This window comes from Colletotrichum fructicola (genome assembly GCF_000319635.2).
Source record: "Colletotrichum fructicola Nara gc5 chromosome Unknown KSG_Nara_v1_contig05, whole genome shotgun sequence".
Lineage (NCBI taxonomy): Eukaryota > Fungi > Ascomycota > Sordariomycetes > Glomerellales > Glomerellaceae > Colletotrichum > Colletotrichum fructicola.
Window position 1 is genome coordinate 3449075 of NW_027094055.1, and position 23777 is coordinate 3472851.

Genomic DNA, 23777 nt, shown 5'->3' on the forward strand with positions numbered 1-23777 from the left:
AAGTGGTCCGTGCGATCCTTGTCTCAGGCGGTGAGTGGGGCGGCCGGCGCTCTTCTCCACCGCCCGTCCGGTGCTACAGCTTCTGGTTGGAGACGGCCACCAACAAGCTCTTGTGTTGCTTTTTCTGACAACTGACGACATGATTTGATTCGAAGGAAAAACGAGACAGTTTTGACAGGAATCCGTGTCCCGAGGTTGGTTATGAGGCTCTGCTGACGACCTGACTTTGTGAAGCTCGAGCCTTCGGGGAACTCGGAACCCGTGCCCTCTTCCCCCAATCCTCAGAGAACGGCAACTGTCGGCAATTCCTTCTCTTTGCGAAATAAGCTTTCCGACGTTTCAATCTCGAGAGCGGGATGAAGTCCGCTTATCTCAGCAACTCTTCGACTGGTTTGGCATCATTGGGAGCTGGAACGGTTTGAACGTCGACTTTCGTTGACATTTGGAAGTCTGCTACAACTCTATTAACTCATCGCGCTGCGCCTGTTCGTCGAAAGCTCCTCCACATGTTCGGTCCCACCCCCAAGCTCAGGAGTTCTGTCCGTTGCCAGCTCGACGGGCTGCACCGTCGGGCTCTTCCACTCTGCGGAGTACCCGCCATACTGCGAGGGCGATGTATACGATGCAGGCGACGTGTACTGGCCTGAGGGCGCGTACCCGGACGGCGCGTAGTATCCCTGAGCCGCAGCATCACCGAAGGCTGCGCTGCCTCTTGAACCAGGGCCTGATTTGTCGGCTCCGTTCTTCTTTTGATGCCGTTTCCATGCCAGGAATGCTGCAGCACCAGCAGCAAGTAATGTCCCCAGGGCCGCCCCGATGGCGATGCCAGCCACAGCGCCAGCAGAAAGACCGCTTCCGCTGCTGTCACTTCCATCTTGCTGCACCGCGGCATCGGTGGATGCTGAAGGCGATGATGTTGATGAGGGTGGCGAGTACGCAGTTGGTGTCGTCGCCGTGCCCGCAGAAGTCGGCACGGATGTCGATGTCACCTTTGAAGTCGTCGCTGGAGCTGAAGCCGATGCCGAAGCCGAAGCGGCCGACGTATCGGTGATGTTGAAGTAATGCGACTGGGCAGCCTGCTTCACGGTTCCCGCCTGATAGAAGGTCAGGTAAAAGACCCCCAGCGTCTTCGCCTCGGCAGGAAACCCATCGAAACTGGGCTTCCAAGTATACGCCCTGCTCGACAGATTCACTGGTAGAAAATCAGTCATCGTGAGTCTTGTCAACATCCCATCACCTCGTTGCTCCTTGGAGGCCTACCTGCGAGCCTCTTATACAGAGACGTCTTGAGCTTATCCGACGCGTCGCTCCACACAACCAGATCGATCTGGTCAAAATCCGTGTCCCATAGAAACGTAATGTCTTTGCCGACCTCGTAGGCTGGGTTCTCGCTGTAGTCGCCTGTGGGCCCATCGGCAGCAGGTCGTCGGAACTGGTTCACGGCGAGGGCATTTTGAGCGAACGCGAGGGCCACACAGAAGAATGGCCAAGGGTGCATGTTGTCGATCCTCGGGTTGGTGAATCGGAGAGAGTCGTACGCTGCCATTGAGCCTGGGCGAATGCCGGTTCAGGGCAGCTCTCGTATTAATAGCCATCCTTCCCTCCCAGGACTGTATGCTCGACGCTCAATTGCGGCCAAATCTTGCCAATGCTGGAGCCTAGCAGGGCTGGCAAGACTAAGATGGTGTGGCTGGGCGCCACGCCTATTCCGACCTAGCGAGGCCGTTGATGGCTGATTTCCAGCGTCGCTGTTGGTTGCCGGGAGATCGAAGAAGAAAGTCCAAGTTTCATCTTGGGGAAAAAATAACGGGCGCTTGCCGTCCGGGCGCTTGAGCGGCTGAGATGGTGTGCCAGAGAGCTCTGAGTGCCTATCTTTATATGTCGGCCAGACAGCAGGGCGCTCTGCCTCCCAGATCTGCCCTTGAGCCACTCCACCGATCGAAATCAAAGCGCTTCACGCACCGGCCGAGTGGTCTCTGATTCTCCAGTAAACGGCATCCAATCGGATTACCAAGCTTTCTCCATGCGATTGAAGAGGTCAAATTCTGGGCCGATCGGCGGCGGAATGTGTGTAGATGCTGTTCCGTAAACCCCTAGTTCCGAAGGGACAGCCACCGGTCCGGGTCCGGGCCGGCCAGTGGGGAACGACGGGCGGGATGTCCAGTCAGTCTTCACGGTCTGGCTGGAATTAGCTGGTCTACAACGCGTCGTTCAACCCCGTCTTATTACTGGCAATACTAGATGCCACCGAGGTGCCATTGGCGCCCGGAACCATCAGCATTGCGGCCATACCGTCAATGAATGCGGTCCTCGTCATGGCAAGAAGATCAGCGCATATATACCCGCGGAACTGGTTTAATCAACTATTGTGGTTGTGAATCCCATTGATTATATCGCATTTAGTACGTAGACTTACTTTGAGTAGGCAAGTATTCGCCCAAGGGAGCCACGAATATCCTCCGAAAAGGTGTTCACGAAGCGTAGAAGCACCCCGGTGGAAACACCAATCGTGTCGTTCTTGCACGAGCCGAGATTTGGAACGGTGTGAAGACAGCCCCAAAGATGGAGGATCAGCCCGGCATCGCTTGTGTATCCATGCATTTGATGCTATGATGACCGAGGCACGGCAGAACTTCCTCCAGTATCGCTGCAACCAGATTTGTGTCATACTCGAACCCATCGATATCAAGCGGCAAAAGACCGGCCATCCAACACATGTGCCTTTGACCCTCTTATTAATTCCTGCAATATCGTGGGGAACCCCTGAATCCCAGAAATCAAACTGCACCACCCAGGCAAGAAAACCGAGCCGCTCTTGCCACGAAGAATGTGCTTCGTGATGGCGTCCGCAACGTCTTCTGGGTCGAGCAAATCCGCCGGAAAGTCACCCTTGACCGTCGCACGCTGTATCAAAGGCGTATGAGTGAACATTGGGTGGATGATGCTGCTCTCCACATCAGACTAGTGCATCACAATTTCAGCAGCAGAATGACAACATCACATACCTCGTACACACATTCCTCGCATTATACCGATACCTCAACTCCTGCGTCAGGCCCTCATGCAGCGACAACGCAGCCGCTTTGGAGCACGAATACCCCACATTCGACGCCAGCGTCAGGAAGCTCGCCATGCTCGCGACCGTCACCACGTGCCCGTGGTCCGCCTTCACCATCGCCGGCAAAAACTCCCTCACCATCCAGAACTGCGCCACAATGTTCACGTCGAATGTCCGGCGCACCTGCTCCTCCGTCTCCGCGAGCAGCGGCTTGCCCGTTCCGACGCCCGCGTTGTTGACCAGTACCGTCGGGTCGCCGCCTAGATCCTCGCGCATGCGCTGCGCGACAGAGCGCACCGCGGCGGGGGAGGTCACGTCGAGCTGGTAGAAGCGCGCGTTGGGCGGGAGAGGGGTGAGCGGGGGCTGGATGTCGCGCGCGGCGAGGTTGCGCACGAGGAGCGCGCCGATGCCGCTGCTTCCGCCTGTTACGAGGACGATCTCTTTGGACCAGTCCCAGGGCGAGGATGTGCGGAGGTACCAGCGGGCGAGGGCCTTGTTGAGGGTGTAGATGAGGCTGAAGGCAGCTAGAATGCTCAGGGGTTTTCTGAATGATCGGGATTGCAGAATTTGGCGACTTATGGCTGCAAGATCGGCAGCACGCAAACGGTCGAGAGTTGGTTGAAGGAAACCCATGATAACACAGGGGTACAGGCGGCTGCGAGAGGTTGATTGTCGTGAAGATCTGGTACCGGGGAGTAGACTTTAACAATGCGGTGTGTTGCACGACTTGCTATGCGTAACCTCTCAACGGAGTACCGGGCTTATATCCGTACGACTTACCAAATCCATCATCTGCGATCCTTTCGCCCGCGCCTGAAGCGTGCAGAGAACTGGCGTCGGGCTGGGTGGAGGCGAGTCAATGGTCTCAGTTGTGCTGTCTCGACCATCGCCATATCCAGCCAGCCACATTGCAGGAACAGGTCGGATGTTGAGCTGATTCCAGTGTACGATTTTCCCCATACGTGCGTTCCTGTCCGTTTTGGCTGGGCTGCATGGTGATTGCAAGACATGACATCACCCACATCGGAGCAGTGAGGGGAGACCGGTGAGGTGAGCGGGGTTATCGAGATGCAGCAATGCAGTACGACGACATTTGAGCACCATCTAATTCCCGGTGGTTGCATAACTACACAAAGGCCGTTGTGATTGTGGGTCACTCCGGTGTGGGGATGGCGACCGGTCCTCTCCGGCCGTATCACGGAGCCGGACATCGGAGCCGGACATCGGAGCCCGGTCGCCGTGTCTGGATCCCTTTTTCCTGGTCGGCAACCCTTCCCAATAAAGCCACTACCTTGCTCACGACTTCCCTTTCGGAGCCATCGTGGGAAAATCGGCCGGACAGCTCCGCAATTGACGTATCACCCCAATCAAGGGTCCAGTCCCTGAATCCCACCATTCCAGCGCCATCCGCGTTTCCCGAACCGCCACAACATGCCCCATCCCAACATACTTCTTCCACCATCCTTCTAGGCTCCCCAGCTCACCACACCCAAGCCACGAAACCGCTCAAAGAGGTGGTCTCATAGTTTCAGGCGGCCACTTCAGGCGGAGAACTCCGCGCAGCAATAAGAGAGTGCTCACAATTAATTACCCCCTTCACCCTGGTAACAACACACAAAAAATAAGCTCCGATCAAGCTCCCTCCATACCTGCCACCGCGCGCCCGATGATTGGTGATCTCCCACATCGAGGATGAACGGCACTTCTTCCAGGTGGTCTGGAATCACGCCACTTTTGAGATGGGGATGCAAACCTTATCCCACGACGCGAAGCCGCGACGAGGTCTGCGGGCGATATGCCTCTCGTGTAGAGAGTAAATGTCCCCCGTAAGGTCAAGATATTTTAGGCCTGGACCCTTGGTTTCTGGATCTTTGTTTCCAGCACGTGGCGCATTCTTATTCAGACTTGGCTTTTCGATTGAGTTGAGCCCCGGTTTGGGCTGATATCGTGGGCTGATGCTCCAGCTGCGAGCAACCCGGCCATGGGTACGTCCAAGTCAGTGGTTCGGACAAGCCCCACCATGCATCCATCTTCACGAGGAAGTTTTGATGAAGGTTCAAATAATACTATTACTTTTACACTGTTCAGTTCGTTTTATGTATTTGCCCGTCAAACCAACGCCCTTCCATGCAAATGGTATCACAGATCCCATGCCCCAACCAGTAGTATCCTGTTATCCCCAAAACAGTGACTCAGTGCTGTGAACCCGAGCTGGCGCCGAATCGCGACTCCGGTCCATCGACTGCCTTCGTGCGTCTGCATTCGTCACCCCAAGTTCTCCTTAGAATGTAGCCTTGTCCCTCTGTCCTCTCCCAAGAGGGTCCTCAAACGTAGTCGTAGTGCTCACGTGAATCCCGCTCTCCATCGAGCTCCGCCTCGTCTCAGCAGCCTCACCACCATCCGCATGCCTAATATCCGTCCTCACTTCTCCTTTCGACTTGTCCCCCAGCTCCAGCTCGCTCTCGTTCGGCTCCCTGGCCTTCGGTATGAACGAAAAGAACTTGCGCCTCTTCTCCACCAGCCTCGCCGCCCGCGCCACCTCCCTCCTCTCCTCCTCGTAGTCGAACCGGCCCTGGTACTGCCGGTTGCTGTCAATGGACCTGAACCCAGACCCGGCGGACGCCTTGCGGTTCGGCGTGATCTCCGTCGCTGCCGTCGACCCAAATATGCTCGGCAAGATGCGGTTGAGCAGCGTCCGCACCGCCGGCAAGCACACCACGATCATGGACACGGACACCTCCACCCCGGACCAGATCAACGGGTCTGTAAAGTCCCACGTCGGGTTGAGCGATCGCGTGAAGAGGACGATGTACTGCAGTCGCACGCACGATGTGATGAGAATGAAGACGCCGAGGCTGAACATGAAGAAGATGCCCGCCTTCTTGCGCCTGGACATGTTGAGCTTGTAGAGCAGTGGGAGCGGTAACAATATGATGATGATGTCGTGACTGATACTCAGCCCGCCGGCGACAAAGGCGAGGGTGTTGATGTCGAGACAGTGGTGCGGGCCGTAGTCGCCGCGCCAGCCTACCCAGTTGAACTCGAAAGGGATGCACTGGAAAATTTGCATGAAGAGTAGAACTGTCGTCGAGATGATGATGTAACCCATCGTTCCGTACGTTGCCCAGCGGAATGGTTTGTTGGGAAAGATTCGGAGGTAAAAGAATAACACTGATATCTTGGTTAGGCCTAGGCAGGCTAGGTAAAGGCTCTCGTCAACATAGAATACCTGGTCCGGTTAGATGCAATACTGGTGACAACAGAAGGGTGACTAACTTTGAGGCCGAATGTCAGTTCGTCCGGCCTAACCATCCATACATCTTCTCCAAAGGCAACGGCACCGGCTAAGTCTAGTTAGTAGAGAACTTGATAGCGGAGTCTTCTGCGCTTACCAATTTGTCCAAGCACGACAAAAACGGCAAACATGAGCTGTCACTTGTCAGATCGCAGCCATCTACATCCCTCGTGAGTTGACATACCCCTGTGAACAGCATGATCCAATCGTCCGGAGCAAAATGGTGCATCGTCGTCCACCGCGCGTATAACCGCAACGGAACCATCAAGAAGCCAGTAATCTGAATGGCCAACGGCGCCAGAATGTCCACCTTGCGCTCGCGTGTTGGTCTATTGCATGCTTCGGCCTCTATCCTTGCGACATCTATTGGCGTGTTAGTGTGCTTCTCAAGCAAATTTTGAAGGGAAAGGACGGACCTAATGCTTCTATCCTCGTACAATTTGCGAGGAGACATACCTGCACCTGCGCCTTCAAGTCTTCATTGCTACATATGCAGGTGTCGTTGTCGACGGAATGGCACGCTGACGCTGGTATCGCGTTGATAATGCAAGTCAACTACACCACCCAAAAGTAAGTCAATATTCTTCAAGAAGAAGCCACCATAATGAAGCATTCCGAAAATTACTCACTCCGCATGGCGGCAGCTGGCCGACGAAGTCGGTGAGCGCACCCTGTGATACCCCAAAGAAGGCGACCGCAGCCGCCAGACCGGCCTGCATCCACCTCATCTCGCCTTCCCTCTCGTTCAAATGTAGATGTGCTGCCGTGTAAAAGCCTATAACCGAAGGCGATAAAATGATGGAATGGAAGAAAAAGGGGCAGCTTGAACAGATGTTGTGCCCTTGGATCGTATCAAAAGGGACGAATCTCCCCGGTTATGGAATTCGCGGACGACCACAGACAGCTTGCTTGTCAATGTCATCCTTGATGGGGAGGGGTGGGGGGAGGGAGGGGGGAGATGCAGCTGCGATATAAGCTGCGGACTGCCGTCCGAGCAAGGGAGGTTTGCGCTTGCTTTTTCCTTTTCGCTCAGGGGAGGTAGGAGGAAACTAGCACGGGAGATGGACTACACACTATCAGCTAGTGTGTGTAGAGACGGCAGAGTGGAAAAAAGAGTGGTGTACGAGAGAGACCGCCCAAACTCTGGTTGGACTGATCCGTCCCGTCCCTTTAGCGGGAAGTGTGGCCCGGATGCATGCCCTTTGCAGGTAAGCTTTCGTGCTCTCCACATGGCTCGAGAGCCGTGTCCCAACTAATCACGTAAGGTAGGGAAACGGAGTAGGCCTGTCCAATGAGCCTTCACACGCATCGAAGGTCTGAATGAAGATTGCTGGATGGGCAAGCCGGGACGGGATGGGAGGGAGGGGAAGGGGAGGTTTGAGCGGTTCGGGACGGGATCAGGGTTCGTCAGTCAGGCTAGATTATGTGAAGGAGCGGAGCGGTATCGTCTCTCGGGTGTGACTTTGCTTCACCGTAAGTGACTAGCAGAAACACATTCCGCGCAAGAGTCAATGGAACAGACAATCGAAGGAAGCCCTCGTGGCAGTGGATCCTTGATCCGGCCTAAGGTAGGGAATGATCTGGGTGACATGAGCCATTTGCTGGGCGTGAACGGTTTCGTGCATGTTTCCCGTGTCACGTTGAGCGCCACCCCGGCTGGTGACTTCTCATGGCTTCCTCCTTTTTTGCTTTTCCCTGCGTATTCGTTGTTTCCAACTGCCGTGAGGCAATCCCAACTCAGGCAAAGGCTCTGGGAGTGAGTCTTCATGAGTAGTAGCCATGTCCTTCCGTGGTTCCTCCTCCCGGAATATGCTCGCTCAATATGCCTAGGGCTGGGAGGACTGAATCATGTTTGCCTTTTTGTCACAGTGTACTTTTGCTAGTTTCATCCAAGCTGCGGAGAAATTTGACCTTGTTGACCTGAGTAAGGTAAGGTGCGGGCCAACCAGACGGCGTTGCGTGAAGCTCAGGTGGGAGGAGAGGAGGGAGAGCCACGCGGTGACCAGCAGCTTGAGCTTAGCTCCCCACTGCGGAGATCTCCTTGTTTCCTCCTGTTTTCCCACATTTTCCCCATCCAATTGCTGGGCCAATTGCTGGGAAGAGAGAACAATAGTAGACCACTCACCAGTCCCAGAGCCATGAACACGCCGGAGGCCCGTGCGGTGAAGAATGATGTTATCGCCATGCAAGGTCGATCCATGCAGGTCATCTCTCAGTTCCCCCTCAATCGAACAAGAACACGATCCTTGGGTTCGACGCCAGGACGACGGATGCAAAGAGTAGGACGAGCTTCCTGCACAAATGAGATCCGTCTTGTCCCATTGTCCAGGAGGAGGACAATTGTCCTCTAGGAAGCCAGACCGAGCACCGCCCCGCCAACGGTCCGGTCGAGCAGCTCGACGCAAGAGACCGTGAGTCTCAACGGACGTCCAAGCGGGGGAGGAAAGCCTCACAACCTTGGCACGGCGCTGCGGATGCCAGCGGCCGACGAGGGCCATTCATCGTAGGACGACGGAAGGGCAAGAGTCGTGATGCGAAACAGTAGTACAGACCTGGCGTTCGAACGGAGCGGGACTGGGGAATCCACATATCTTCCCACGGAGATCCTCTCGCGTTACACCAGGAGTGTTTCTCGTCGCGAGAGGTTGCATCTTGGCCAGCTCTTTTGCGGGTATCCGCATGGCCTCCCGGTCGCAAGATGATCGGGTTGCTCTTTTTTTCTTCTCTCTTCTCTGCTGGGCGTCACGGGATATGGAATACCCCAACGGCGCGGGAGACGGAGGGGAAAATGTCTTGTTACATAGAGTCACAGTCCGGTTGAGATTGCGACCCTGAGAGTTGCAAAGGTGACGTCGAAGACAGCGACTGGAAACAAGCCCCAAAAGCGGGGGGACGCACGCCTCCCGATAGCTGTCGTGATGGCTGATGCTGCCATCGTCGCCAGCCACCCGGAGCAATGGCACTCATTGGGAAAATATTGTCCAGCAAGGGGGATTCTGTCGTGCAGTCTCCTTCCTGGCGCACTCTTCCTGGCGTGTCTATTGACAGATGTGAGACATGCAAGGGAACAATAGGCACTGGCGGTAGCGCCGCGTGCCTTCGCCCTGGCGCTAATGCCACAAGCGCGGCGACGGCCTCACGACGAGGCCCGCTCTTAGAGTCGCCGCGGTCGCATTAACGTCTAGCGAATGAGGAATCCTCGCGGCTGGCGTGGCGCAGGAGGAGTCCGTTCTTCTGTGTCATTAGCCTCGCAACAGCGTTCCTAGTCTCCTGTTCAATGTCAGAAAGTCGTGGCCGGGACGGCTTTGAGAATTGCGTCTAGAAGGAATTGCCGCGCTTCGGGGCCGATGTTGAAAGACGCGGCGGAGCAGAAATGGTGGCTTGTCTTCGAGTCATGGAGATTTGCTAGGGCTGGCTTTGGTGAGACGACTCTCGGACTGCAAATCTTACATGCAAGTCATACTGGCAGGCAGGAACGTGGTCTAGATTCTGGCACTGACAACAACGTAGTAACGATCAGTCTGATCGATCCTGTGAGTGAGCGAATCTAGATAGATGTCGACATTGCCATGACAGGTCGCAACTTCTAATCGAGGACTTTTTAACGATCTCGGCATTGGCCAGTATGCTAGGTAGAGTCAAAATGTCGGCATTTGCTCATGAACTAGGTGTGATGATGCATGCTTCGGGAATAGCTTCAGATAAAGTTACCCTTACGTACGATGCGCGTCAACCGCGCCGTTCGTTACATTTACCGGTATGCATCCGGCCCGTCTTGCTTCCCAAAAGCTACAATACCGGATGTGGAACGGCGTGTCATAATTGATTGATACCCTAGAGTGCCGTTTGCTGCATAGAAGCCCATTCATTATATTGGCATCAGATCTTGTCCATATTATATCATCTCGTGCGACCCCTAGCATGTGACGAGCTGCATATGATTGTGTCGTACAGTACACATACATCATGGAAGCTGCGATAGGCCGGTTCTGTGGGACTCACGCGATGCTTCGCTCTCGCCGAAGACACCACTTTGCTCCGTCAATGAGTCGTGAAGTGTCCGCAACAGGCGACCCAAACCTGCGAAAAACGGCGAAAAGGCGGCTTCGCTGTGCGGTCTGGGGCAGGACGCACCAAAGCAATGTCCGTTGCTGCCATGTGGCACATGCGCGATCCGCCTCCGAGGCTAGCGATAGCCGGGTGATAGCTGGGTGTTTCCTCATGCTGCCAACGTCCGACGGATTCCAGAAGTCACGCCAGAATGTTCGACGCTTGGCAGCACATGTACTGGCCTGGATTCAACGGATAACAGTGGTGTCACCATTAATATCCGCTGAAGCCGGCGATGGTCAGAATGCGCCCAATGTGTTCGTTCAACCTTCCATCTGAAGGGCGGACGCTATCACGAGCTGGTCAAGCACTTACGCACAAGATCAGCCCATGCGCTTTACCTCTGCGCAACGTAACTTCCGATCCAGTTGCCGTACCGCAATTGGAAGTGCCCCTTTTGTGCCGCGCAAGGCCGACAGCGTCCTCTCAAGCTCTTGAAGCCCACGCAGCGGTATGAGAAGGCTCAGGATAACTTTGTGATTTGCAATCAAAGGAGGCTGGAAATCGCCAAAGCTTCATATGCATAAGATGCTCGATCAGACTTCGGCATATCCCGGCGGGGCGCAAGCTTTCGAAGTTGTCTAAGTTCTCGATGCTCAAGCCCCATGCCTGACAGGAACCTGCGGTATATACTTTGGCTGGAATCTGGCATCATAGAGAGTGCCTTTTCCATCATACGGTGTTTCCTCCTTATGGAAAATCCATTGCAAGCGAATGTGCTCCAGAATTGGCAGCCCGCTCGACCCGTTGAGTCCAAGATTCGGAGGCGGATAGGGACGGGACTTGCCAGTGTCGTTGTTCAAGGCTCCAGGGTACGATTCGGAATTGTTCACGTCCGCCATGTTAGGCGGGTCCTTGTTTGATACGAGAACTTTGCTTCCGAGGTTCTGCGCAAACTGGTAGATGTTGGCTCCAACATCATACCTCCCGAGGTTCGGAAGCTCCCAGTTGAACTCGACCGTCGACATCATCGAGTAGTGCGAGTAGAAAGTCTTGTCCTCTGTCCCTTTCAGGTTCTTGGGAATTGCACTTCCCATCAGGAGTGACACGATCTGGTTCGGCTTGCCCTTGTCTTCGGACTCGTCGTAGGTCAAGAGGATGAGAGTCCTCTCCTTGAAAGCGTCTTCGGCCAACATGGGCTTCAAAAAGTCGCGGGCCCACTTGGTGGCGTACTCGAGGGTGGTATTGTGACCGTCGTTCATCATGTTGGGAGTCATGAAAACGTACTGGGGTACTTGCTTGGCCTCGAAGTCAGTCTTCCACTCTTGGAAATCCTGGATGTTGAGCAGCCGGGTTCCGTTGAGATTAATGGAGTCGAAGGAGACAAAGGGGCTGCGCGAATATCAGTTTCCACAGAAGCAAACTTCATCAACAGGCCAACCAACTTGTGCTTTCGGACGTAGTCCCACTTGCCGCCGCCCGTCTGGCCATCACTGGCATCGGCCAAGTAGCCCGGACCAGGCAAATCCTCCATGTATGCCTTCCATGACACGCCCCGCCAGTCGAGCAGATCCACGATGGTAGAGACGTTTATTGGCAGGCGTATGCGTTCGTCGTGGTTCAGGCCAAAGTAGTCGCCTGCAAGAGCTGCAATGTAGTTCGGCTGGCTTGGGTGGGTTTGGGCGTAATAATTGGTTAACAGAATCCCTTCCTTCATCAGGTCGCCAATGTGGGAATCCTTGACTACTTTGGCAAAGTCCTGTGGACGGCTAATATCAGCAAGGGGTGCTGCGGGCGGAGGAATGTGGGCTGCATACCTGGTTTTCCAGCCAGATGGAAATCAATCGATCGAAGCTCCTACCGGGGATATGATTGGCTTGAGAGATCGCGAGAAATCCCGAGAGCAAGGCGAGAGAGAGGCGCATCGTGGGTTCTTGGCGTCTGCTATTGCATTGCAGTCGTCATTCGGTGATGTTGGAAAGATCGAATCTCTCAAGAGGAAGCTGTTTTGTTTTGTTTTGTTCTGGGGGCCAGAGGCCACGGCTTTCGCGGCGAAATGCCATAATCGCAGCAAAGCAAACACATTGTGTCGCCACGAGCTCGCTTCCGCTCCGGTACGTGTCTCACAATGCTACAGTTCACCGGGGCCATGGCGGCCGAGGAGTGTCGCGCAGCACGCGCAGGCAAGCCAGCATCCCGTGCAGCGTTTGACGTCGATCCCCTTGAAACGCTTCCAGCGTGGCCATTGCCAGCTCCCATCTGCCATCTGCCTGCCAGCCTACGAAAGCCTGCCAAAGCCTCCCGAAGCCTCCTTGTGGCTGTGACCGGACCAAGGCACGAATAGGGACCCTGCACCGATCTCGGAGTGCTGATCCGCCATCGACAAGGATTTTGATCTGATAACTTTAAATGTGGACTGAAGAAAAAAAAACTTGGTGAGGAGGCCTGCGTGTTTGCGTAGCCGCTGCGGGCGATCACACCAGGCTGGAGCCCGTCGGGTCTTCGAAAAGCTTTTTCGAAAACTTGTGGGGTGTTCGTGTCTGCTGGGACGGGGAGGGATCCATTCCGCCTGCAGCTGCTGCGCGATATGAGTGGTCGGAAAGATCAGTCTCTTTCGTGATGCATTCCTGCAATTGCAAACTATGACCCCACTCGTGTTTAACCGCTCGCTCGCGTGCCTGCCCCCCTTGTTCCTTGAGCAGCTGGGTTGGGCTTCGAGGTGAAATTTTTGCAGACGACGATTTTCGGGTCCCGAGGTATGCGGTCCGTCCTTCCACGTCGATGTTGGGGTTGGTGTTGGGGTCATCGCATCAGTCTTTGTCCGCTGGCAGCATCGATGCCAGCAGATCCCGTTCTGTCATCTTTGACAGGATGGGATGCATGAATTCTGACTGATGCAGCATACCATCGGTCGTGGCGGGAACCTGTTTACGAGAATCAAAAGTTCTCGCTTCGCATGCCGGTGATCATTTCGTGACCCAATGCGAATGGCACTGCCAAGGGTTCACCGTAGGTTCGAATGACAAAAAAGATCCATTGATGGAGACGGGGGCATCACGAACCCGGAATGGTCGGCAGCGCCTAGTGTCAATCGGTGTGGCACAGCCTGACACTCCTCCGCTACAGGTGCTTTTTTTCACACCCGTCGGTACGGGCAAAGTAGCGTCGTGCATGCATCGCATCCCTGGAGAGACGGAGGCGGACTTTGAGAGGGGAAAAACTGAGATGCCGCCATGCCACTTGAGGATGTATGACTCCAACAGATGATGACAGTGTTTGGGCTGCTTTGACGGCCGCGTTGCCGACTAGACGACAGAAGGATCAAGAGGCGTCGTCCGGCGAGTGTCTGGCCTTGTCCTTGTGTGTTGTGTAGTCTGTATGGCTTCCTTCGTCCGGTCTAACGAGGCCGCGTCGTGGGGTTACTCAATGCCCTCGCAATCCCCCCATCACGACGTTACAACACAATCGACGAGGATGATGGCAGTCCAGGGCATGCCATCTCGATTTATGTCAAGCTGGTGGGAACCGCGCGCCTTGCGTCGGCTTACTGCGTGGTATTTCGCTCGGTTTGTGGGTTGCAGAGAGCAAATTATCTGATGGAGATCCCTGCAGTGTGAGTCAAGAGATGGAGAACAATTGGGGGGAAGACCCGATCTAATCTTATCAGATGCCCCACTTATTAGTGGAAATTCTGGCTCGGCGCTGCTCGGTTATACCACCTCGGTGCTCGGAGACATCGGTCTTAGGTAAGCTTTCTGGGCGTCCTCTAACAATCGTGCACCTAAAAATAGGTTGCACGCTGTTAAGCCTCACGCGTCGCAGCCTCGGCTCTAACTCGAACTGCCTGACAGGGGCAAGTTTCTTCCCTTGGCCTCTCCAGTACATCTTGACAGCAAACGGCAGGTGAAAAAGAACGCTCCGGACCGGAGCCTGACTTGAGTTTGTCACTCTGTACTTTTGTTATAACCATGCTGGTGGCAAGTGTTGCGCGCGGCACACTTTTCCCTCGTTTTTGATCATTCTTCTTCGCTGCGTTGCAATCGATAAGCCCGCATCAAGAAAGAAAAAAAATGCCCAACGAGGACAAAATGTCGCCCCCCTCAGTAGACGACAACGACAGTCTCTCTCCCACCAACTCCCGGGGAGATGACGACGAGAACAGCCAACACCCCCGCAAACGCCAGCGTGTGCGTCTCAGCTGTCTAGAGTGCCGCCGAAGAAAGCTCTCTTGTGACCGTGGCTATCCGTGCCAGCGGTGCTTGAAGAGCGGCACTCCTGACCGCTGCACCTACGAGACCAAGTCTGGCGTCGTTCTGAACGCCAGCTCAGGAGTCCCCCCCGCGTTTGCCCAGCTGGACTCTCGGAGGAACGGTGAACTGGCCATGGGCGGCACCAAGGAAACCGACATGTCCCTGGTCCGGGAGGCGGCCAAGGACCACGACCGCATCCGCCGTCTCGAGCTGGAAGTCGCTCAGCTCAAGACTCAACTCACCCGACAGGCCATGTCCAGCTTCGATGGCAGCACAGTTGCCGGCACCAACTCACCGCACACTCAGAAGGATGAGTCCACCGACACGCCCGCCAATGATCCATGCGCCAACACTCACCAAATGGAGAAGTGCTGGCATCAATACAGCGACGGTGGCGCCAATTCAGAGCTCCGCTTTTTCAGAGGCAAGGAATTCAGGACGAGGTATTTCGGTCCTCACAACGCCACGATGGCGTTCATCGAGGTAGGTCTATCGAGCTCCTCCGGGAGCCTCAATGATTTAATGGAGGACATTTATCTGACTCCATTCTAGTTGACTGGCCTGTGTCCCTTTATGAAGGAGACAGCAGATGAATGGCTGAAGCCAGTGAAGGCTCATGACCGCAAGGATCGTAAGAAGCGCAAGGAGGACCGCGACAAGTTTTATGCTCAGCCTGACCCCCGGCTGGAGGCTCTTCTGCCGCCCAAGGAGCAAGTCGATGCCCTGGTTGAGGTCTACATCGACCAGTTCGAGCAAATGCACCGCATCATTCACATCCCCACCTTCAGGAGAGAGTACTCGGAATTCTGGGAGAACCCTGCCGAGTCCCGCTATGCCGCCTTCACCGCCCTTGTCTTGGCCATCATCGCGGTTGCAAACTGCATCCACACTCACGAGTCTATGAGGTTCACGGGCATGATCTCCAATGCCCAGACAACCGCCGAGAAGTACATCAAAGCCGTTGAGGATTGGCAGGACAAGCAGAGCGTGAAGCACCGAAAGCTCATCCACTACCAAATTGCATGCCTCCTGTATCTTGGCAAGCGCGTCAACACGGTCAAGAAGAAGCGCTTCTGGACGAACTCGGGAGCTCTTATCCAGGATGGAATTTCAGTCGGTCTCCATCGTGAGCCCAGCCACATGTCCGGCAAGATCTCAGTCTACAACCAGGAAATGAGGAGGAGGATATGGGCAACGGTGCAGGAATTCGACATGCAGGCCTCCTTCGACCACGGTCTGCCAACGCTTGTTAGCCAACTGCACTACGACGTGCAGCCCCCGAGGAATTTGGACGACGAGGACTTTGACGAGGACACCACTCAGCTGCCCCCCTCGAAGCACGGAAAGGAGTACACTTTCTCCTCCTACCAGAATCTCGCTCGCCAGAGTCTGCCCCTCCGCATGGAGTTGAGCAGGCTATTGTGTGGTCCACCTGGGGAGATCGACTACGATCAAGTCATCAGGTATACTAACGACATCACCCACGAGATCGACTCTCTGCCATCTTGGGAGCACAACAACAACAACACCCACGGCGGCAAGCGTCCGCTCCTCGCCTACACCCTCCTCCACGTCCAGCTCCGCCAGTACATCATTCCTCTCCACCAACCATTCCTCAAGCTGCGAAAGTCGAATGCCAAATACCAGTACTCCGAAATCATCTACTACAACGCCGCCCGAGACATCGTGCTCCTGCACGACAAGCTCTATGAGCAGGGCATCCGCTGCCTCAACTTCCTTCGCGAAGACACCCTCACCACGGCCGTCAACCTCTGCAGTGTCACGATGCTGCAGCCCCGCGGCTCGACCAACATGATCATGATCAACTCCCAGCACACGGTGAAGTTGCTCGAGAAGTGCCTTTTGATGAAGGAGGATAGGCTGCTGCGGACCGGCAACAACGAGCCATGGGGTTATTCCATCATGTGCTCATCCCTCGGCCTGCTCGAGGCCCATCTGGGCACGAAAACGACGGAGCAAGCGAAGGCGTCGTCCGCGGAACGCTTTGTCAACTTGCACTACAAGCTGCTGGCGAACCAGGAGCCGCCGGTATCGAGCCAGCAATCGGAGCTCTCCAAGATCCCCGGCCTGGAGGTTCCCGAAAGACCAAAGGTGAGCATCTTCCGCAATCAGTTCCGCACAAACGAACACTTACTGACTGAACCGCTCAAGTCCGTCACGCCCTTCTCCTTCCAGGGGTACCCGTCGTCTCACAACACGGTCGACGGACTGCTGCCTCAACCGCTACCTTGGATGTCATCATCCATGGATCCGCAGGTGAGTCTTCACGGAGACTTCTCCCCAGCACTCGTTGCTGACAGTGTGTTGGCGGCAAAGACGCAGCAGCAGTCGTTCAATCCCGACTTTAGTCTTGAAGCTCTGGGATTGAATTTGAACGAGTTGTGGGGAGAGTCGTGGGACTTTAGCTAAGATTTGGCGCACAGTTTGATTTTTCTGATTTAATGGCCGTTTACCTGGAAAGCCAGGAAGGGATAGCCCACCAAGGGCTTGATTTCGGAGGGCGATGATCTGTTACGGATCGTGTTTACGATGTTCGGAAAGCTTGATACCCATCTCAATTCCTCTACGGGATCTAGATATGTAATAACACCATGTCGATGACTCGCAGCATTCATTGCACCTGCTCTTTAGGTGTTGGTCTGTTTGTTCGGGACATTTTTGCCCAGACACGAGCAATTGACTTGTCGTCTTCATTTCTTCTACGCGATAAAGACCTGGGCCAGCATCCACCAACGCAATTTCCCATCGCCTGGTCCCGAGTCTTTTGGCCCATCCACACTGTTGGGACCCATTGAAAGAGCTCATCTGGAACCCCGGATCCGGATGCTGCCGACAACTGACTCGGGCAGATTGAAATATTGAAAAAGAGGACGCCGGGGCCACGCCAGCCAACCTCTCACCTACAGGCGACAGCCTTGACACGAACATTTTGTCTTCGGCCGAGTGACCAGAAGGCCACCCGATTGCCATGTGGACTCCAAAGCTTGTCCACAATAGCCCAAAGGAGCTTCAATAAAGACGTTTGCAGACCCCGCCCCAAATACGACTCTTTCGCATATACGTAGCTGCGATATATATCTCTCGCCACATGGGGCCCCGACAAAAACGGTCCCCAAGAGCATGGCGAGCGCGCGAAACTGTTGTAGAACTAAAACGGGACCCCATCGCTCAGCCCACGCTGCGACGCCAGAGAGGCAAACAACCCAGTTCCGTCACGACCGTCGGCCATGTTCCTCAGCGGCTGCGGTCGCGCCTGATTCGCGGGCGCATAACCTCGCCGCCAGCTGAGGCGGGATGTGTTAAGCGATCTTTCATGCTCGCCTCCCGACCGCTGTCGATGACGCAGATCAATTCAGCCATCACCCTTGTGTCGTTCCCGCGAGAGCTCGGGGAGAATGCGCAATTCGGCGAAGAAACAGAAAAAAGACCGCATTTTCGTCTTCCCAAGCACCCAAGCTGCAACTTGCAAGCATGCGACATCCCCACACAACTCAAATCGCACCATGTCCGACGACGCATATCCGTCAGACCGCTTGGAGACCAGACAACGAGACCACGAGGAGAAGCTCGGGCGGGGAACGACAGGAGTTGGATATCAAGGTTACATGGCTCCCTCACTGGCACCGGACCAAGATGCCAGATGCAGGCACAGCGACAGGGATCAGCTCGGTACCTAAATGCATCTAGCAGCGAATGCTCCCCTGCCAGACGGTGTGATCCTTGGGCCCGACCACCCTCCTGTTTCTCCTCAATGGCCCCCAATCGCCGTGCTAAAGGCGGCAGCTGCGCAAGCTCCCTCTAGGCTGCTCACTAGAATCCCACGATATCGTCTCGGCATCCCGCCAGGGGCTTGCTCAGGCCCATATTCGACAGCGGGAAACGCTTCATTAGCACCATCGGCAAACGGCACTTGCAAACATGGCCTGGCCCAATCGCGACACTACGCCGTGCCACGGGCGGGGTCGAGGGGGCACCAATGTGACCGATTCTCAGACCCTTTTCCTCTGGGCGAGAGGAGGATGTGATGGCCCTCGGAGATGATTGTTACCTAGCCTGGTGGGAAATATTGATCTCTGGTTCGTCGAGAGGGGCGTGATGGGACCCCAGCAACGCTTTTCGAGTGTCTCGTGGATGATTTGCATGTCCTGAGAGGACGAGACAAGAAACGAAATGTGACTATAAGATATGCAAGACGACGCTGATCGGACGCAGGAACAGGCCCTTCTTGAACAACATCCAAGTTGGCTTGCCTGCTTTGCCTCACCGAGTCATTATTGCCCCCTCCCACACGTCACTCCCGTCAGCTGCAGTGGTGACAGTTTCAGAAGATCAGATAGACATATTTAGAGACGATCCCCCAGTTCGTCTCAGAGATCTTCTTATCTAGTACCGCACATCCGGCAGCTCCAACCCGATCCCTTCTTCACATCAAGCTTGACTTGCGACAAGTCATCCCCAAAAGTCACAATGGCCCCTTCCGTCCTCCGCCTCGCCTCGTGGCTTGCTGCCGCCGCCAGCTTCGTCTCCGCGGCCCCCATCCAGGCTCGTGCCGTCATCGACCACGATGCCGTCGTTGGCTTTGCTGAGACCGTGCCCTCAGGCACCGTCGGTGCTCTGTACCTCAAGTACAAGCCTTACCTCAAGGTCGTGAACGGCTGTGTTCCCTTCCCTGCCGTCGACGCCGCCGGCAACACTGGGTATGCTCTCTCACTCTCATTTCACGTCTCACCCAGAACACTAACACCTTCCAGCGGCGGCCTTGCCACCTCCGGCTCCTCCAACGGGGGCTGCTCCTCCTCCACCGGCCAGGTCTACGCCCGCGGCGGCTCCTACAACGGCGCCTACGCCATCATGTACTCCTACTACATGCCCAAGGACTCCCCCTCGTCCGGCCTCGGCCACCGCCACGACTGGGAGAACACCGTCGTCTGGCTCTCCGCCGCCTCCGACTCCGCTACCGTCCTCGGCGTCGCGGTCTCTGCGCACGGCGAGTACGACACCAAGACCTCCGGCATCAGCTGGACCGACACCACGCACCCCCGCGTCGGCTACCAGAGCATCTGGCCCGTCAACCACCAGATGATCTTCACCAGCGACCAGGGCGGCCAGCAGCCCCTCATCGCCTGGGAGTCCCTCACCGACGCCGCCCGCACCGCGCTCGAGAACACCGACTTTGGCAGCGCCAACGTGCCCATGAAGGAGGCCAACTTCAACAGCAACCTAGGCAAGGCTGCTTTGTAAGCTTGCTTGCCTTGGTAGTAAGGGGAATGATGGGATGATGATATTCTACTATTTTAATCGGGAGGCACGCGACTACTTGGTCCGGCCTCAGGGATGACTTTCATGCACATAACTTCTTAGTATGGAGCGAGGACTGGGTTTCCTCTGACGACGGCTCCTTAATACATAACCATATTGATATCTTGAACTCGAGGCTTCATGAATTGCGATGTGTTGTGATGCGACAGGAGTGATCTGCGAACCCGAGCATACGAAGGCCACTAACACGCGGATCGCCCAGGAACAGCGCACATCAAGGCAATCACAATCTCTTGGAATCCGACTTCCCCGAACCGTCAATCCGGCCGAGAGAGCCCGCAAACTCAATTCTCAATCGTTTGCTTTCCCAATATAAATGAGAAGAAGCTAAGACTTATTTTTTGCGGGCAGTCCCGCTAACCAGCAAAGCATAAATGACGCCCACACCACTTCAGCGCAACAGGGTGGCCGTTGCTGTTCAGCTCCTGGCAGTGCCGTTTATGCGGTTCTCCAATACTCACACACCAAATTCCCAACCCCTCACTGGTGTTGCTTGTCGCCTGCCGAACATGGCAACATACCTCCGATGTAAGCTTACTTGGAAAAGTTGGAGAATCATGGAAAAGCTTATCCCATGTGATTTCGACAGCCCGATCTAAGCGCTTGAATTAGAGTACAAATTGACCGCCGATCACTTCTCGTCACGGCACGAACTGGTACTTTACAAGAGCCTCGGGCTTGGTCCGTGGGAAGGGAACCTTTGAGGCGGGATGGGCCGCACACGAGTCACGGCACCGCGCGCGCATGCACACACACGAGTCTAAAGAGAGATCGAAGATTCAATCAAAACAACACACATCCAACCGGATACGTCGGCTTTTTCAGGTAAACCAGATTGATAAGATTCACCGGAAACTCGCATTCTGCACGTTTAAACCGGGGAGCGGGGGGCGGTCCCATCAGAGACGAACTGGTGGTCGCCGTTGAGCTCAAGATTCGCCCACGTGCTGGATAAGGTTGCCGCTCTTTCCAAAGTGTAAGTGGGTCTCGGACCCCGCATTTTGCGCGTTTGAAGGTTCTTATGCGCCATTTTCGCCAGCTTGTCCTATAACAAGAGGCCCTATGGCGCAACGGTAGCGCGTTCGACTCCAGATCCGGTCCTTCGACCGTTTCTGACATGATATCGAAAGGTTATCCGTTCAAATCGGGTTGGGGTCATTTCTTTTGCTCTTTGGAGCACCTGGTGATGTTTCTTCTCGATGTTTTGATGCTTCCTGATCATGTTGAGCTTTTTGTGTGAAGGTTGGGGGAGTTTTGCGATTTTGGGAGAAGGCAGAGGCAAGGCAACTTGTGTGGTGTATTTTTGGAAAGCGCCCGCCCACACGCATTCCCGTTCTGACAAAATCTGACAGAGCCCGTGCGTTGCTGCGTTGAGATATAGGTGAATTTGGTCTTGGTGTGGGAGCAATCTGTCAATTTTCACTCAAATCTCACCTTGCTGTCTCACTGACGGGTAATGCACAGGCCATCGGTGCAGTTGGCCCCACACCTACCGAAGACCGGCTTCGGGTCCGAAAGCCTTGGTTAGGCCTTCTTCCGCGGATTGAGGTGGACTTCAATTCAACTCATTCCCTTGATCACGCTATTCACGACTCATATAGTTGATGGTTCTTATTTTCCAAATACGGTCAACACAAACCAATGTCATGCTATATCAACGCCTTATGACAACGCCTATTAAATGCCCACATCGTAAGACCACGTCGCGTTCTTCAAATCCGTCTCCAACAATGCCACAACCTTTTCGTATATCTCTTGCCGAAAGTCCTCATCATTCAAGTCGAGCTTCGGCCGCGCAAATTCTCCCCCAATGCACCGTTGCACGGCACTCTTGTAATTCAGGCTGTCCATCTGCCTCTCCTGCAGCAGCCTCTGCGCCGTCATGGAGTCGTACATTAACCTGGGAGCCCCAGGCGGAGGTGTCTCATACTGGATTCGAAGCGACTCAATCGTGCGTCCCAGGTTCAGCTCCAGCAGCAAGATCCCGAGAGCGAGCAGAGCGGGGCAGCGACTGCTGGGTGCCGAGTTGTTCCCCTTCTGTTTGTCTTCTAGCCTTTCTTGTAGGCCTTTCATGACGAAGGCGTGCTCGTACTGAAGCTCCGCCCCTCTCTTGAAGAACAAAATATCGCGGCTTGTCAGGATTTCTGGAAGCCATGGCGTTTGGTGTAGTTGAAGAAAGCTGGAAGCTATCATAGCTGCCAGATGTAGCTTCGCTGACACCGACATATGTGGGAACTCCAGCGGTCTCTCTAGGACCTCTCTCAGTGAGATTACTGACCACTGCTCGCGATCTGAGCCAAATGTTGGGTAGACGCCAAAGTCTCGGCACATCTGACCACTGCGATCTCTGATCATCCCATAGCAATCGAAAGCGAGCTGTTTCTGACTCCGACGAATGCGTTCGCAGAGATTAATGTGATCATGCAACCCCAAATTTGAAGAGCTGATACTCAGAGACGAGAAGGACTGCTGGACAACCATAGTCGAAGTCTGCCCAATGCAAGTTGTAGTGGCAGTTGCTGAGTGAGACATGGTGAAGCTGACGCTCTTGCTCTTTCCCATACCAGGCATCTTTGTCTTCGAAGTCCTCCCGACGGATGTTAAAGTCTGAGCTGTCGCCTTTGGAAGCGCCTGAACGCGGACTTCCTCCCACGCCACCCGTTCACAAGGTTCCTTCTCGTCGTTTGCCGTTTTTTCGATCTTGTCGTAAGTCAAAGCCAATTGAAAAGCGAGTTTCTGAATGACATCCTCATCTTCATCCTTCTGCGCGAGCTCGACTGAACGTGAAACCAGACCAAGATGAACCTCGTGGGCGCAGCTGCATTGAAAGCTCGACCGTAGTGCACGGTATACGCTGGCCGATAACTCCCGGACAAGTCTCATGAGTCGACCTTGAGATCTTAGTTTTCTCTCTGGTTCCATCTTGATGTTGCGATCAATCAATGACTCCAAGCTTGTGATTCCATCCTTGATCGTCGTCATCTGCTCTGCATGGTCTGATCTCTTCAGAACGAATGAGGCGCGCTTGAACTCTCTTATGACAAAAGTGGCCTCTTGCCATTTGATCTACGAGACGAGTTAGAAACCAGAGTCTCCCATTGACAAGGTACTTACCTTGCCATCCGGTTGAAGGTCGAGCTTTTTCATCATTTCCTTGGTCGCTTCTTCCATGTCTGTGACGATGTCCTCAAAAATGCTGAAGGACCTCCACAGCCTAGCCTTGATTTTGGCTTGGATTACGTCTTCCTGCCATGCTGGACCAAATGGATCCTCGACCATGGATTCAATCTGACAGGGCGAAACCAGCCCAACAAGAAGCTTTTCGCAAACGTCCTGAAATCTAACCCGCTCGGTTTCTAGACTCAGGATCAGGATGCGAAGCTCTCTGTTATAGTTGCGCCAAGTGCGGATCGTCGAGATGCCCTGCTTGTAGTGTTCAAGTGCCGAGATGACCAAGGGAATGGTTCCCAAGACGACGCCTGCCACCTCGAAGCCGGACATCGCGGGCGCGTCAAATTTGGACGTCCTGAGGTAATTCAGACGACGTTAGTCTCGCTACGGCGGAGTATTGACCCCTCAGCTGAAAAGTTGGTTCAACAGTAAGCGGCAGCCTGATCCAGTCCCCTGCATGCTGACGGCTCTTGATTCGTTCATCCTGCGGGGGTTATCAATGTTCGCAAGTAACCCCCACTAACGTGATACATAATTTCATTCAGTGTTGCCTCCAAGAGTCCCCTCTGTTCATGTTGCTTTGTTTTCAATAATTTGGACCTCTTCATTTCAG

General features: G+C 54.8%; 7 protein-coding genes across 7 annotated transcripts; 2 read left to right on the forward strand and 5 right to left on the reverse strand.

The window, feature by feature from the left end:
• Positions 1-464: 464 nt before the first annotated feature.
• Positions 465-1546, reverse strand: CGGC5_v009652 (uncharacterized protein; the record flags this gene model as incomplete). The annotated part of the gene is made up of 2 exons (XM_032021744.1): positions 465-1192; positions 1261-1546. The coding sequence occupies 2 exons, from the start codon at positions 1544-1546 to the stop codon at positions 465-467; spliced, it is 1014 nt and encodes a 337-aa protein (XP_031881320.1).
• An 813-nt stretch (positions 1547-2359) lies between these two features.
• On the reverse strand, positions 2360-3691 carry RED2-6 (Dehydrogenase RED2; the record flags this gene model as incomplete). The annotated part of the gene is made up of 4 exons (XM_032021745.2): positions 2360-2363; positions 2417-2517; positions 2806-2944; positions 3006-3691. 4 exons carry the CDS (start codon positions 3689-3691, stop codon positions 2360-2362), a joined length of 930 nt encoding a protein of 309 aa, XP_031881319.2.
• Positions 3692-5339: 1648 nt separating this feature from the next.
• CGGC5_v009654 (Satratoxin biosynthesis SC1 cluster protein 4) lies at positions 5340-7081 on the reverse strand (the record flags this gene model as incomplete). Its single annotated transcript, XM_032021746.1, has 6 exons — positions 5340-6287; positions 6335-6402; positions 6451-6487; positions 6538-6716; positions 6770-6908; positions 6983-7081. The coding sequence occupies 6 exons, from the start codon at positions 7079-7081 to the stop codon at positions 5340-5342; spliced, it is 1470 nt and encodes a 489-aa protein (XP_031881318.1).
• Positions 7082-11059: 3978 nt separating this feature from the next.
• Positions 11060-12328, reverse strand: CGGC5_v009655 (putative acid phosphatase; the record flags this gene model as incomplete). Its single annotated transcript, XM_032021747.1, has 3 exons — positions 11060-11795; positions 11849-12162; positions 12221-12328. The coding sequence occupies 3 exons, from the start codon at positions 12326-12328 to the stop codon at positions 11060-11062; spliced, it is 1158 nt and encodes a 385-aa protein (XP_031881317.1).
• Positions 12329-14491: 2163 nt separating this feature from the next.
• Positions 14492-17181, forward strand: lepB-9 (Transcription factor lepE; the record flags this gene model as incomplete). The annotated part of the gene is made up of 4 exons (XM_032021749.2): positions 14492-15136; positions 15206-16765; positions 16826-16930; positions 16991-17083. 4 exons carry the CDS (start codon positions 14492-14494, stop codon positions 17081-17083), a joined length of 2403 nt encoding a protein of 800 aa, XP_031881198.2.
• Positions 17182-19141: 1960 nt separating this feature from the next.
• CGGC5_v009657 (uncharacterized protein) lies at positions 19142-19915 on the forward strand (the record flags this gene model as incomplete). The annotated part of the gene is made up of 2 exons (XM_032021750.1): positions 19142-19371; positions 19426-19915. 2 exons carry the CDS (start codon positions 19142-19144, stop codon positions 19913-19915), a joined length of 720 nt encoding a protein of 239 aa, XP_031881256.1.
• Positions 19916-21670: 1755 nt separating this feature from the next.
• Positions 21671-23494, reverse strand: CGGC5_v009658 (uncharacterized protein; the record flags this gene model as incomplete). Its single annotated transcript, XM_032021751.1, has 2 exons — positions 21671-23059; positions 23108-23494. 2 exons carry the CDS (start codon positions 23492-23494, stop codon positions 21671-21673), a joined length of 1776 nt encoding a protein of 591 aa, XP_031881196.1.
• Between the last annotated feature and the right edge of the window lie 283 nt (positions 23495-23777).